Here is a 16,484-nt window from a genome sequence, read left to right as displayed (position 1 = left end):
GTCTCACCAATGTAGAGGAGGCCGCATCAGGAGGACCAGAGGCGGTGATTAGCTGAACTGTACTGAGAAGGAAGAACATTTCAGTATGGTCATCACAGTCAATATCCTTTTGGAGAGGGTTAAAATATGGGCTGAATGGCCTCTTTCTTTGCCCTACATCTCATGACTTCATATTGAGTGACTGTGACTATAGACATTCAATATGTCTATGACTATTTATTAACTTTGGGTTTGTAACGGGTTAGTAAGTTGTGGGCATGCTATGTTGGCACTGTAAGTTTGGCGACACTTGTGAGATGCCTCCAGCATAACTTTGGGCTATATTGCTCATTGAGGAAACATGACACATTTCATTATATGTTTCGATGTACACATCACACGATAAATAAAGCTAATCTTCCACCATCCTGAAAATCCTTTGATACAATGCAATAGAGAGTTGATTGTTGGCTGTGTTAACTATTGTCAGAAAAGTGTATGGCAGGTTAAGTTTCATTGAAAGGACATTGAAGTAAGAACGTAAGGAAGCCTTGATTCATCTAACTCTCCTATTGGTGAGAGCATATCTGGAGAACCATATTCACTTGTGCTTACTTTACCTAAAGAGGGCTATACTTTCCATTAGTGAAGTGGGGAGGGGGTGTAGCAAAGGGTTGCTAAATTTACTGGTGGTTGTCATGTGAGGAGAGATACAATAAAACAGAAACATATTTTCAAGAGTTTGAAGTATTTTATTAAAATATCTAATATAGAGAGAGCTGCAGAAAACTTATCAGCGAATGGGGCTGGGTAGGTGAGAGAGACAGTGAGGGGTGTGGGGTTATATAAAGAGAGATCTCGGGATGAGGCACATGCATGGGTACTTTCATATTTCTCTCTCCCACAGCCCTCAGTAACCCATACAGTATCAGAATCAGGTTTACTATCACCGGCATGTGACATGAAATTTGTTAACTTAGCAGCAGCAGTTCAATGCAATACATAATCTAGCAGAGAGAGAGAGAAAAAACATAAATAAAATAAAACATAATAATAATAAATTAACAAGTAAATCACTTACGGATACTGAATAGATTTTAAAAAAGTGCAAGAACAGAAACACTGTATATTAAAAAAAAAGTGAGGTGGTGTCCAAAGCTTCAATGTCCATTTAGGAATCGGATGGCAGAGGGGAAGAAGCTGTTCCTGAATCACTGAGTGTGTGCCTTCAGGCTTCTGTACCTCCTACGTGATGGTAACAGTGAGAAAAGGACATGCCCTGGGTGCTGGCGGTCCTTAATAATGGATGCTGCCTTTCTGAGACACCGCTCCCTGAAGATGTACTGGGTACTTTGTAGGCTAGTACCCAAGATGGAGCTGACTAGATTTACAACCTCTGCAGCTTCTTCTGGTCCTGTGCAGTAGTCCCTCCATACCAGACAGTGATGCAATCTGTCAGTGGAGACTCCAACCCTACCTGGAATTTCACTGAGCGCAGAGGCCATTCACTCCACAATTGCTGACCCATGTCCCAGCTGTCTGAGTGGTAGAAATCAACCACACATGCAAAGGCTGGGAATCAGAATAAGATCATCATCGACTTACATCACGGAAAATTTGTTGTTTTGCAGCAACAGTACAGTGCAGACATAAAATTACCATAAATTACCAAACTATTTAAAATAGTGCAAATAAAGGAATGATGACAGAGGGGAAGGAGTTATTTCTGAACCGTGAAGTGTTAGTCTTCTGGCTCCTATACCTCATTCCCAATGGTAGTACGAAAAGAGGACAAGTCCAGGATGGTGAGGAACTTCAGTGATGGTTGCCCCTCTTGAAGATGTCACCGGAGGTGGGGAGGGTTGTGCCCATGATGGAGCTGGCTGAGCCTACAACCTGCTGCATCTTCTAGTGATGCTGTGCATTGGAGCCTCCAAACGGGACTCTACAGAGAATGTTCTCCACTGTGTATTTCTAGAAATTTGTAACAGCCAACACCTAGAAAATTGGAAGGCCAGTTACAGGGTGTGTACCTCTCCTGAGTTGCCCAGCTTTTGACAGAATTGTTGTTAAACTGTCAGCAGCTGTGGCCAAGGGTGGTAGTTCACACTGTTTTTACCACCTGCTTAGTCTTTAACACATGGGCATTGCAGCTTTCTCAACTCCAGTCCAATCTCAGAGCATTCTTGCCTGTTTCACTTCCCCCCCCCCCCCCCACCCCATCACTCGTTCTTCGCAATTTTACCTAAATTGTTTCATGGTATAAGTCTTTATCTCTGTGTGGAGATGGCCTCTACACTCCCAACCAAACAGGTACAGTTAGCTTTCAAGCCATCTTTCAGTGCTGAACAGGTCAAAAGTTCACTCTCTTACCCTGTGCTTTCCCCTGTCCTTTTAATGGCTATATTCTGAGCCAAGTCTTCCTCTCTCACCTGCGAACAGCGCTAAATTGAGTTTTTATATTCATCAATGTAATATTTTAAATTATTGACTGTGTGTCAAGGTTTTTTTATGGGTGACTGGATCGGAGAGCACACTTAAATGGAGTCTTTCAGCAAAATTATGAAGAAGTGTACAGTACTTTGGTGATTTTTTTTGCTCTGTCCCTCACCGTTCCATCTGCAACAGCTTCTAATATTTCAGGCAAACTGTTAATATGATTGCTGGACCGATCAATCTGCAAAAGGACCTGCATTTTGGCAGAAGCCTTTTGCAATGCTCTACAGAGTCATGCAGCCAATAGAGTACTGTTGAAGTGCGGTCACTATTTCAATATAGCTTGTGTATCAATGTATTTGTACACAGCAAGCTTCATAAACAGCAGTGCAGTAACAACCACCAGAAAGACTTATTACTTTTGTTCTTTAAAATCTTGTCCATGGGCTCTTTTTATGTTTATCTGAGAAACATGTATCTTCTTGGCTTTGACATATGAAGAAAAGAATTAGGACTTGGTCCTTTAAGCCTGTTCCACTATTCATCCTGATCATGCCTGATCATCTGCCTCAGCACCATTTTCTTGCACTATCCTATCCTTTGATTCCTTTGACATTCAGTGTCTCTTTTGACAAAGTCACTGAAACTCCATCAGTTTCTGGGGTAGAAAATGCCAAAAACATGTCACACTTTGGGGTAAGAAATTTTTTCGTATCCAAGTCACTTCATCATAAAGAGAACACCTCCAACATCGGAGCTATCCTCAGTCATGCATAGGAGTTTCAGCCTTAGTGTCTGAAATGTAATTTAAATGCATAGTTCTTATGATTCAGAGACAAGAGGATCACCAACAAATCCTGGACTTAAACTATTTTCCCTTTTCCTCAACTACCTTCCTCACCTTGAAGACATTGCAGTCAAATACAGAAAGCACTGGAAGTCTGCACCACGGCAGTCAGGGAAGTGAGAACTCTTTCCAAGAGGTTCAGCTGAGCCAGTGACCAAGCTGTTTCAGATGTTGACTGACTTATGTATTCTTTCAAGCAAGTTCTGAATATATTGTGAATGGAATACTCACCTGTTCTTTAAACTATCCTTGACATTTTCTACTGCAAACAGACTGAACTCCTCAACTTGCCTACTCTACAGATAACTATCCTCCACCTGTATCCTGAGATCTCTTAAAGCATTCTTGTAATTGATCCCAGGAATGAAAGGGTTAATGTATGAGGAACATTTTTTAGCTCTGGGCTGTTACTCACTGGACTTTAGATTAATGAGAGGAGATCTAATGGAAACCTTTTAAACATTGAAAGTCCTAGAAACACTGGATGTGGAAAGGATATTTCCAACAGAGGGCACAGCCTCAGAGTACAAGGATATCCCTTTAGAACAGAATGAGGAGGGAATTTCTTTAGCCAGAGGGTGATGAATTCATTGTCCCAGATGGCTGTGGAGGCTAAGTTATTGGGCACATATAAAGTGGAGGTTGATAGGTTCTTGATTGGTCAGGGTGTCAATATTATGGGGAGAAGTCAAGAGAATGGGATTGAGGAAAAATAAATTATCCATGTCTGAATGGTAAAGGAAACCCAATTGGCTGAATGGCCTAATTTTGCTCTTATGTCTAAATGTGTAATGGTATAATCTGTGCACCCTGTCCAAAGGTTAAGTTTTCTTCTTGTGAAAGGACTTACAGAGTCATAGTGCAGTATGACTTGGATAAAGAGCCTTCAGTACAACCATTCCGTGCCGTCCATATTGCCCAACCAGTTAGCCCCAATTTTCAGCATTTGGCTTGTATCTGCCCAAGTCCCACTCCTTCCATGAAATGACCTAGATGTTTCTTAAATGATATTATTGCCTATGTCCTCACCTCTTCCTTTGGCAACTCATTCCATATACTCACCACCTTATGCATGAAAGAGTTGCTTCTCAGGTCCCTTTTAAATATTTCATCTCTCACCCTGAACCCATGTCCCCTGGTTTAGGATTCCCCTCCCCTGGGGAAAAGACTGTTATCATCCACCTTCTCTATGCCTGTCATAATTTTAAATGCTTCTATAAGACTGCCCTTCATTCTCCTACATTCCAATCTCTGCCTATAACTCAGGTCCTCTAGTCCTGACTTCTGGCCATTTTGGGGTGTGATCTCATCTCACCTTGAGCATTTATAAAACAGTCCAGGGTATTCATTTTAGAGGTGCTTTCCCATGAAGAGTTGTATCTTTACTGAGGCACTTAACACAGCCAATATCTGTAGAACTACTTCCCAGAGAGCACCAGTGTCAGTGAGGTAGGGCAGGGCAAACTGGCAACCAGAATAATAAAGCCCGATTAATGCAACAGAGTCTCAGATTCCTGGAAAATGTGCTGACTAGCTCAAGGCGAGAGTCTCTAATCTGATATAGTTGCCTTCATCCTGACGTTGGTAGTGAATCGCTTCTCCTCTCACAGCTACCTTGCTCCTTTACAACATCTGTTTCCAGTTAATGTTTGGTGCAGGTGTATTCCTATCTATGGACAGCATGAGGTTAAAAAGTTTTCAATGATTGATCCATGCTGATGCATGATATTGGATATATAGTGTGTTCTCTGGGCGGTGGTGGTCCATCCATTGTATCATCCCTTCCCCTCACCCACCTCCTCCCTCATTTCCGTTCCTTGTGCAGGAACATTGGGATTGTAGTAATTAGACTCTGATTTACAGAAATGGCATGAGGATATGAAGCCAAAGTTCAATACCCCAAAATAAAATTTAAACCAATTAATCTGTTAGATTTTTATCACTGCTCCATGTTTTCCCAGCAATTCCCTCAGTGCCTGGCCTTTGATTGATTCAGATCAGTTTTGCAAGAGTTCTGATTGTCTGCCCAGTGCTTCAAACCTTGAGATGACATTTACACCACACTCATAAAACAATCAAATTTGCAAAGCTTTTAAACAACTGGGGCATAGTTATATTTAATAAAAGCCTGTCTATAATAACCTGAATTAGCATTTTATGCCATGTAATACCTCTGAGAATGCAGGATTTTATGGAGTCATGTATTGTTGAGCCCATCTTTCCAATAGGTAGGATTATATACTGACTGTCTGCTGGTTAACCCTTCTTTTTCTGGAATACTTCATATGAACTGAAATCAATATAATTGTTCCATTTCTATATGAGCAATCCAGCCTCAAATATATTTCATCTTTCACGGCAATTGCAGCCTTTACGTGTAAAACGTGATTGGTCAGAACATTTTAACCGATTTTGCATCACTTAGGGCCACCCCATTATAGGAAGGATATGGAGTCTTTGAAAGAGTGCAGGAGGGTGCCTGGGTTAAAGGACATGTGCTCTAAGGAAAGGTTGGACAAGCTTGGGCTGTGTTATCTGGAGTGATGGAGCCTGAGGTGAGGGCCAGTTAGAAGCATGTAAGGTTACGAGAGGCAAAGATAGAATAAATAGCTGCTATATTTTTCCCAGGTTTGAAATTTCTAATAAAAGTTAGGTGAGAGGGGTTAAGTTCAAAGTAGCTGGTTTTTTTTTACACAGTGCCTGGAATGAGTACTGGGAGTGGCTGTGGATTCAAATACAACAGAGACATTTAAAAAGCTCTTAGATTAGGACATGAATATACAGAGAATAGAAGGATATAGGCTTGTGTAGGCAAAAGAGATTAGTTAGGCACTTAGCTACTAGTTTAATCATTTTAATTCAGCACAACATTGTGGAATAAAGATCATGTTCCTGTGCTGTACTGTTTAGTTTCCATTGGTTCTTTCAATAACCTGGTGCAGAAGTGCAGACTTATATCAAGAGAAGTGACTGAGACCACAAGATGTAGCAAGGGCTCAGGAATCACAGCTGTGGTATTGTTGTCAGTCCTGATGCAGGATTATATATATATATATACACTCACTGAAGGAATGTGGGCTTTGAGATTGAGCCAGCATTTAGTTTCCTTGTTTTGCCTTTGAGAAGATAGTGGTGAGCTGCCTTCTTGAGGTGTGGGTGCACCCACAATGCTGTTAAGGAGAGAGTTCTAATGTTTTGACCCAGTAACGGTGAAGGAGTGCCATGGTCCGTTCCGATATCCTGGTGTCACAATTCACCCAAAACTCAGTTGGACCAGCTACATATGGTTACAAATGTAGACTAGAGGCAAGGTATCCTGTGATGAGTGACTCCCTCCTAACTCTACCCTCCATCATCTTTAAGTCTCAAGTTAGGAGGCTGGAGATTTCTTCTTTTGCATGCCAGACGAGTGCAGCTTCAACGTCTCTAAAGAAGCTCAACATGAGCTAGGACAAAGTAGCACCACTTGGCTGACATCTAATCTACCGCCCTAAACATTCATTTCTTTCACCACCTTACTGCCTAAACTCTGCCTAAAGAAGGGCAGCATTTTCAAACAGACACCACCACTTGCGGTTTCATTTCCTAGATGCACTTCTTTCTGACTTGGAAATATATCTTCTCCATCTTCCTTACTGGGTCCAAAATCCTGGAATTCCCTACCCAAAAACTAGAAGGACTGCAGTGGATCAAGAAAGTCGCTTGTCAGCACCTTCTTAAGGACAGTTGAGTGTAACGTGCTCTTCAGGCAAATTAACCCAGGTATGGAGTAAACTTGAGAGTTGAAGGTAGAAAGTAACATTGAGGATTTATTTGAAGAATGTAACAGATGAGTAATAAATGACTCAGAGTGTACTCGCTTGAGAGGGCCAGAGTACACAGAGCATTAATTCAATCAGAATGCAAATTCAGGACTCAGCGATGAATGCTAGTCTTGACAAACTTCAGTAGTGCATATAGTATGGGAACCTCGTGCGTATCAAAATCAAGATTCAATAAACTCATAACAGGATGCATGAGAAACCCACATTCAAATAAATAAATGGCACAAAAAATGCAAGGAAAACAACGACGGAACTAGTCACTTAACAAGTTCTAGTTAAACAAGTCAATGAGTTAGTGAGTCAAAACACAGTGGCCTGATACTCTCTGATGCCCTGCATTGGTCTGAAGAGTTAACGGCAGTTGGGACACTGTTCCCTCCAAGCTATATGGCTGTGCAGCAACTGAAATGTTCCCGTGGACATAGCTTTTGTTGCTGTGCAGCTGGAATTGTCTTTTATATGTTAATATAAAGTGCTGCACTGTTTTCAGACAGCGTAAAAATTTCCTTCTCAGAGCAATGGTTGGTTCACTCAGCTGTAAAAAATATTAGAGGGAAGGTTGGTAGGGGATGATAGTTTTGCCAATGATTCTTTTTAAGTTCCCGTAAAACAAATCTAAAAGGATACTATGCTAATTCCAATGACACTCCCAGTACATTAGCTGCAAAGAGAAAAAGGTTTTTCCAATGAACAAAGACATTTGCCTTTGAATTACCATTTCACTGTATTCAATAATTTATATGTTAGATATTTGAATTTAATTAACTGGAAAGAGTATGGTGTCTCCATTAGATAAATGGCTTCACCGGATGTGATAAAATTGGCCACCATCTTGGCACATTGCCCAAATATGAAGTTGTAAGAAATCAAAATCAAAGTGGCATGAAAAGCAGGTGGCTGATCAATGGTGTCAGCTTTCACAACTAGCTTAGGTTTATCTACTGTATATCATGTCCACTCCAAAGTTTGTACTTCTCAGAAAAAGCTGATTGTCATCTGGGCATTTTTGCAGGGTTCACGTTTATTGAAAATCAGTCTATTCACGTGTAAGTTTCCTCAACCCTTTGTGAGGTGATGTTGTGGCATAGTTAAGTTAGAATTATGGTCTTCGGTTCACTGACACTAACTTACTGTGTAAACAAGCCCTTGTTCCAGGAAGTAAACAATCTGTAGATCCATATGGGTGTGTGACTCTGATCCAATCATTGGAACAAGAGAGCTGGTGGGGAGTGGATGTGATGTGAGCAAATGATTTGAAGACTCAGAAGTGTAAAGGCTGGCATATTGGAAAGATCAAGGCTTGCAATCCAGATGGAAGAGCAAACACACAAAGAAATCCAGATGATTGAAATCTGAAATAAAAGAGAAAATGTTGGAAACACTCAGCAGGTCAGGCAGCATCAGTAGAAAGAGAAATAGAGTGAAGATTTCAGGTCAGGGACATTTAATCTAATCTGAACTTCTAACAAATGATCTCAGACTGGAAGTGTTGACTGTTTCTTCCTGCACAGATGCTATGTGGCCTGCTGAATGTTTCCACTATTTTATGTTTTATTATAGTACAGTGGACACAATAGTCTGTGGAATGAAACTGTGGAATATAACTGTGAACAGAAAGCTGGTTTTGCACTTCCTTTTTGATCTGAAGTGTTTGTTTTGGCCACCCTTGATCACTTGTCCCTTGCCAGGGTACAATTGCTCTCAGGAGACACGAGCATCTGTAGATGCTGGAATGGACCATGTCCCTGTGTGTGCCATCTCTCCAGTGAGAAGCCCTGTATTGCAATCAGAAGGAATTCAGCAGGTCAGGTGGCATCCATGGAAGGAATATTTCAGGACAAGACCATTCTTGTGTCTCATTACCTGACTTGCTACCAAACGAATTCTAAATCCCATCGCAATTTCCATCCATCTGTGTAGCCTCAAATACCACTGCAAGACTGCATAGAGAGTGCTAAAACTGAAAGCCAAAATTTCTCACTCACTTTTCACACACTTTCCCCTCTCACTCCAGGCTCCCTTCTAATTATTGCTCATAGCCCCCCACTCCCACCTCCCCAACCATAGTGTTTAACAGCTTTCCATACTGTTGTCTTCCCTGTGTTTGACTGCAGACTGATACATTTTACCCCTTCGAAAATTAAGGAAGCTTTTCTGAATCATATTTCAGATTGGTTTTACGTCCAATAAAGCAAACATCCTTAAGAATGAAATTGCATATTTGCATTAATAGATATGTATTATTTATTTGATTTGCAATGAAGGGCAGAATTTTATCTCAGCTTTCTGACGGAATTTCCTTCCACTGATTATGGAATGAATGTTAATTCATGACTATTGTTTGGTAAGGTTTAAGCATTTAAATCTTCTGCCTCAAATACAGAGAGTTACTAAAGCACCAGAACTGAACCCAGTAGGATTCCTTACATCATTAGAGTGTTGCACATTTTCATGAACATTGGTTTACAAATTGGTGAAAACTCTCAGACATTTTCCCCCTTAATTCTTGACTTTATTTCTTTCCATTTTTTTTGCTTTCAACAGCCACACCTTGCATCAAAGCCATCAGTCCCAGTGAAGGTTGGACCACTGGAGGGGCTACCGTTATCATTATCGGAGATAATTTCTTTGATGGATTACAAGTCATATTTGGCACCATGCTGGTCTGGAGTGAGGTACGTGAAGGAAGTGCATGCACTGATAATTTAACAATAATCATTGATCTTGATATACAGATTATTTGTTTCCATTTTCCACTCTCCCTTTCTCTCTTCCCATTTGCTTCTCCCTTTCTCTTTTTCTCACTGCCTCACTCGGTTTCTCTTTCTCCCTCACACTCATCCTTTCTAGCTCAGCACACTCCCTCACCCTCCCTCACTTTCTCTCACCCTCCCTGCTTCGTAGTTGTTTCCACACTCTGCTTTTTGTTAACCTCCTGAGCCTTGTCAATTATTTTCTGGAAATTAGCAGAAAGGTCAGGTGGATACTGGCATGGAAGTAAAACAACATGGTTAGAGCAGACTATCTCGGGTGTTGAAAGGGTTATGCACACAGAGGAATGTACCAGAGCCGATCATTCCATTCGCTCTCCGTATGTTCCAAGGATTATTTTTAAGTGATTGAAAGACGCATTCGAGCAGGAGCTTACGTGGCCCTTCGTGACTTTGTTGCCTGTCAGGGACAGCGATCCAATTAGTCCAAACCTCCAATATCTACCAGATGGAGTTATTTTCAGAGCTGGATGAAGTATTTCACTTGACATGTTTGCCATGAGTGCTTGACAGGCATGGTATCCGTGGCTGCAAGCTCTAAACGAGTGATATAGTCATAGACGGGTGAATACTTCAGGTCAACTGTGGAATTGACCCTTGGAAGCAGATGCACACAGTGGTCATGACAGAGTTTAAATTTCTACCCTGAAGTAACTTACACATATACACCATACAAATTTTCCCACTTTTAAAGTCATCAGCTTTAGCTGAAGTGTGGTTTCACATGTGACAGCTCATAACCTTCAAACGTGAGCATAGGTTTGAATGTCAGTAAAACTAGTTGATATCATAACTAATACTGATCCTGTCTTTGTCTGTCAACAGAGATCACAGCAATCAAATGGAAAGATGGTTGTTTACTTTTACCACTCCTCCTCACTTACACCATCCCACTGTTAATTTTAATTCCCCTGCCTTATGCCAGTTTAGATGAACTGATTTAGCACAGACACTGGAGAATTTATTTTCAAACTGAGCCTTTGGGAGAGCTTAATTTAAGATATGAATGCATTCAGAAACCATTACCAGCATAACAGTAACACAAAACACTTGGCAGCCAGTTGGATTAAACTTCATAATATTCTTAGTTACCATAATAGCAGACTTGGGCAAACAAAGCCAAGATTTATTGGAGGAATGATTCTCTCCTTGAAATGGAGGAAGAATATCAGACAGCTCAACTGTTAGCAATTGTCCTAACATCTTACGTGTAATGAGCAAATTTGTGATTCACAATACAAGAATGGATGTACAAATGAGTTTTGACCATAACATCCAACTTTGTTGCTTTGGGTCATAGAACGCAGTGGAGTCAGCCAGATATGAACGATGGATTTAATTGCAGGGTATCCATTTTCCAGTTGAAGTGTTGGGCTAGATAATCTAGGCAGGTTCTTAGGTTTGGTCCTATGAAGCGTAGGGGGCTAAGGTACTGGATACCCTGCCATTGTGTTTCTCATGACATGTTCTCACAGTGTGGCTGAGAGGTGTCCTTGCACCCCTGTACTGTACATGAGGAGCAGAAATGCCGAAGATGTGGTAGTGTCTGAAGAGTGGAACAACATTAATATTGATATTGGAATACAAATTAATTGCATTAGCATTCTCCATATATGATTGGTTGCTATTCGTGATGTAGCTGTATGTATGTTGGATTAGTAAATAAATGTTGCCATTGGGCATGTGATCCTGAAACTCTTTTTACATGTGGACTTTAATCTTTGTGGCTGTCTATTGGTGAGCCCCAGAACTCTGATTAGTTGACACGGTGAGCTGTAGCCATTCATAGAGTGAGTCAACTTATGGACAGCAAGACAGCATTGTTTGTGGGTTTCATTCAAGTGACAAAGGTTCCAGAGAGTGCAGTTGCCAGATGTACTTCTGCAAATCAGCAAGGGAACATTTCTGCAGATGGTCTCACCAATTTCACAGCTCTGATAATACCAACCTGAACTTCCTTGAGAAAATACAATTGCCATACTGGGTCAGTATCACAACAACACTATTTCCTATGCCCTATTTCCGACTTTTGGGATCAGGCAACAGTTCCATCTGATCATTTGCATGCAGTCTAGACCATCTTTCTTGTTGTCACTCTCCATTTTTCCTCTCTCCTGTTTTCTTTCTTCTTCCAGTTAACTCTTTCACTTTTTACATTTTTACCTTTGTTATCTTTTCTCTGTCTGACACATGAGACCAATCGCACTGTCTCCTGGCCATCTGGGGATCAGAATCAGAACCATATTTATTATCACTGACATACAGTATGATGTGAAATTTGTTTTGTGTTTTTTTGCAGCAAAAACATAAAATTCTATAAATTAGTAAAATAAATAAATAGCGCAGAAAAAAGGAAAAAAAGAATAACAATGTAATGTTTATGGGTTCATGGATAGTTCAGAAATGTGAAGGCAGAGCCCTTTTCCTGCTATTGTCCTGACCATATACCAACCTCCCTTAGCTCTCTCTCTCTCTTGGTTTCATTTCTCTCTCTCTCTCTCCCTCTCCGTACTCTCTCCCAGTATTTCTGACCTACTCTTCCGTTTGCTATCTCCCTCCACTTCTGTCCCTATATTATTAGTAGTAATAATAGTAACAACCATACCTTACTATAAATACAAGCCTGATCCAGTTTTAGTTTACATTACAACCAATCCATTATTATGGATAGGGCAATCCTTAATAACAATCTGGATACAATATTACAGGATAAACAAGCAAGAACAACTTGCTTAATAGATATGGCCACTCCAAACATGCATAACATACAGAAATCAGTAAGCAAAAAACACCAGAAATGTACTGAATTGAAAGGGGAAATTGAAAGGCTCTGCAACATGCAGAAAGTATATTGTCCCAATAGTAATATCTACAACTGATGTCATCCCAAGTCACTACACAATAGCATTACACAATTAGGCCACACAGCAATATTTATGTAAATCTCTAGAAAGCTACAATACTAAACACTACTGGAATAGTTTGAAAGTTCCTAGCAATTCAGAAATGAGTGTGCTTAGCTATGCCTGTACCTCAGATTTTACCAGTGTGAGCAGAGAAAAAATAAAAATACAATAATAATAATGATGATATCTTATAGAGCACTTTTCATACAGATAAAGTTGTTCAAAGTGCTTTACAAAGGGATAAACTGCAAACATGAAATAAAAGACAAAATGAAGTTAGTTAAAAGCAAGGTTAAATAAACAGGTTTTGAACTGGTGTTTAAAAGTGTCAACTGAGTCTGCATCCGTTATAGTTTTAGATATTGAGTTCCACAGTTTAGGAGTGTAGTTCAAAAAAGCTGACCTACCAATTATCTTTTGAGGGAAATTGTTTAAATTTGAGAGACCAGCGTTAGAAGACTTGAAAGCTCGAGCAGGAATATAAAATGCAGGCAATTCAATCGTGCACTTCGGTCACAGACCATTGAGAGCTTTAAAAACAAGTAAGAGAAATTTAAAATCATTTCTTAAAGATCTAGGAAGTCAATGCAGAGTAGTTAGGATAGGAGTGATATGTTCCCTCATCCTGGTTTTAATTAAAAGTCTAGCAGTGATGTTCTGAATGAGTTGAAGTTTGTAAATATATTGCTTTGGAAGGCCAGTAAAAAAATGCATTGCAGTAATCTAGTCTCTTCGATATAAAGGCATGGATTAGTTTTTCAGTATCATTAAATGACTGAAACAGACATACCTTTGCAATCTATCTTTCTGTTTGTTTGTCTATCAGTCCCTCGCTCTAAATGTCTGTCCCCATTCTCTCTTTTACTACCTCTCTCGATTTCAGTGTTTGATTTCTATTGCTCCCTTTCTGTCTCTCCCCAGCTCGCTCTCTCTCCACCTCTCTGTCTGTCCCCAATGTCTCTCTTATGCTATCTCTCCGTCTCCCTCTGTTTCACTATCTCCTGTTCTTTCTCTTTGTTGCATTCTCTTTGTTGGCATTCTCTTTCATTCTTCCTTTATGCCTCTGTCTCAGTCAGCCTGCCCGTCTCTCTGTTGGTCTTTCTCTCTCTGTCTGTGTGTATGTGTCCCTCTCTCTTTCTCTCAGTACTTCTGTCTCACCTCTTTTCTTCACTCTCCCCAGATTTCTGTTTCAGACTCTGTATCCTGCTGACCACCCCCTGGGCTGAGAGAGGTGGACATATGGCAACAATTTCCATTTGAATGACACCCTCTGGCCGTTCTTGTAAATCTCAGACTGGCAAAATTCACCTCTCGTTCCTAAGCCTGGGGCCCACTCAGTGCCATATGTTAACAAAAGAGAAACCTGAATGGCTTAATATCCTCAGCGTAAGCAGTGAGGGATAGATTGGATTTTGTATTATTTATTTTAAAGGTGACCTCCTTAACCCCTCGGATTCTGGAAGGGTTTCAGATTATAACGCCCTGCAACTGGAGCCTCTAAGTACTGGCAAGCCTTTATTGGCCTTGACTCAGATATGAGATTTATGCAAAGCAGAGCTTGTTTTTCATTAAATCGGGCATGAGTGCTGATTATTTACACATTCCCTTAATTGTCCCTGTTAATAAGTATTGTTCAGCTGGTAAACTATTATAATTCAAATGACATTTTCGCACATGTGTCACCAAGGGAAGAACTGAATTGTTGTCAATTTAACACCAACTTCAGTTCCATCGGTTACAAAAGGCAGGATCTCCCAGTGACCACCAATTTCAGTTCAGTTTCCCCATTCCCATACTGGCATGTCAGTCCATGCCTCCTGTATGGTCACGATGAGGCCACACTCAGGTCGGAGAAGCAATACTTCATGTTCCTTCTCGGTAGCTTCCAACCTGATGGCATAAACATCGATTTCTTGAAAATAAATCCAAGGATCCAATCACAAACAAGAGAAATTCTGCAGATGCTGGAAATCCAGGCAACATACACAAAATACTGGAGGAACTGAGCAGGCCAGGCAGGCAACATCTATGGAAAAGAGTAAACAGTCAACGTTTTGGGCTGAGATCCTTCATCAAAACAGTTTTGATGAAGGATCTTGGCCCGAAACGCCAACTGTTTACTCTTTTCCATAGATACTGCCTGGCCTGGTGAGTTCCTCCAGCATTTTTTGTGTGTTCCAAAGATCCAACCTGAGACAACTGGAAAATGAAACAGAGTTGATGATTCTTTCCAGAGATCCTTTGTGTGAATGGGTCCCTGACTGGATATATTAAGTTTGTTGTCTATCTGCAGATCTGCAGATGTTGTGTAACCCATTGGGTGTTTATAATGTTTTGGATTTTGTTAAGGTTGGGTTTTACATCTGACACTGCAGTTGCACAGTAAGTGACAATGGGAGCTAATAGGACATCCTATTTCAAATCCAGCAGCACCCTGTCTTGTATCTTCTGTATCTAGTCTATAGGGGTCAGTTGATTGTATGTAACACACAGTTCAATGTGAATAAAACAGCATTAATGATGCTAGGGCTCAAAGTGCTACGTATGAGCACAGACATACATAAGTACACAAAACATGTGTTCATATTCTTCTACATATGAACATATACACACAGACATAAACTCTCACCTTGTAAATAGTCAATGCCCCAGTGAGATTGGTGTTATATCCTTAACTGTAATACTCTGCGTACTTGGATAGAAATGACTCACTCTCCAGACTGGAATGTAAAACACTGAGCACCGGGCATGACTCCTAATGATTCTTTCCCTGGTGAAAATAGACCTAAGGAGGAGAGGAGGAGGCAGAAGGACCTAGCAAGTAGATAGTTTGCTGAACACAGCATCACAAGTAGATGGTTGGTGAAGAAGACATTTGGCATTCTGGCCTTCATCAGTCAGGGCATTGAGTATAGGAGATGGGAAGTTATGTTACAGTTGCTTAAAACATTGGTGAGGCTGCACTTGTGTACAGCTTTGGCCACTCTGTTGTAGGAAAAATATTATTAAACTTGAAAGAGCACAGTAATGATTTACTAGGATGTTGCCTGGATTTGAAAGCCCGGGTAATATGGAGAGATTGCATAGACTAGAATGTTATTCCCTGGAACCTAAAAAACTGAGGGGTGTAGATAGTGTGAAAACATAGTCTTCTTATCCCTGAAAGGGGTGCTAAAAACAACAGGATTTAGGCTTAACATCAGAGGCAAGAGATTTAATTGAAGCATCGAAGGCAGCTTCTTCTTGCAAAGGATGGTGTGCATTTAGAAGGAGCAGCCAGAAATAATGGCTGAGGTGGGCACATTAGCAGCATTTAAAAGGCATCTAGATCAGTACAATAATAGGAAAGGTTTAGGGGGCTATGGGCCAAGCACAGGCAGATGGGTCTGGCTGACTGGGCAATGCTATTGGCATGGACAACTTGGTTTCCATGCTGACTCAGTCACTTCAGGATCTTCAGGATGGCAAGTGCAAACAGAATTGCTCCTGCAGGGTTAAAATGGACAAGAGGTGGGATTGGAAAGGTTGAACAGCAGGCAAGTTTTCAATTTATATTTAATTATGCAAAAATTTGTACCCGATAAGGGGTTGTTTATCTGGCAGTGCAAGCTGTCTGGAGACTGATAATGAGTGTCTTTGCCTTGTTGATATTGATCATGGGGTCCTCTGGTACTGATCAGGCTGTTAAACACTTACTGGTTACAGCACCCAGAAGTTCCAC

General features: G+C 40.7%; 1 protein-coding gene across 5 annotated transcripts in view; it reads left to right on the top strand.

The window, feature by feature from the left end:
* Nucleotides 1–16,484, top strand: part of ebf1a (EBF transcription factor 1a) — a 484,706-nt gene that overhangs the window by 286,331 nt on the left and 181,891 nt on the right. For all 5 annotated transcript variants that reach the window (XM_073067891.1, XM_073067892.1, XM_073067893.1 and 2 more), the window contains one exon: nucleotides 9,631–9,761. In XM_073067891.1, the coding sequence (XP_072923992.1) occupies nucleotides 9,631–9,761 (131 nt within the window). The remainder of the gene's footprint in view (nucleotides 1–9,630; nucleotides 9,762–16,484) is intronic.

The sequence above is a fragment of the Hemitrygon akajei genome, chromosome 15 (assembly GCF_048418815.1).
Source record: "Hemitrygon akajei chromosome 15, sHemAka1.3, whole genome shotgun sequence".
NCBI classification, from domain to species: Eukaryota; Metazoa; Chordata; class Chondrichthyes; order Myliobatiformes; family Dasyatidae; genus Hemitrygon; species Hemitrygon akajei.
Note: the sequence above shows the minus strand (reverse complement) of the source record. Positions and strands in the feature narration are given on the sequence as shown.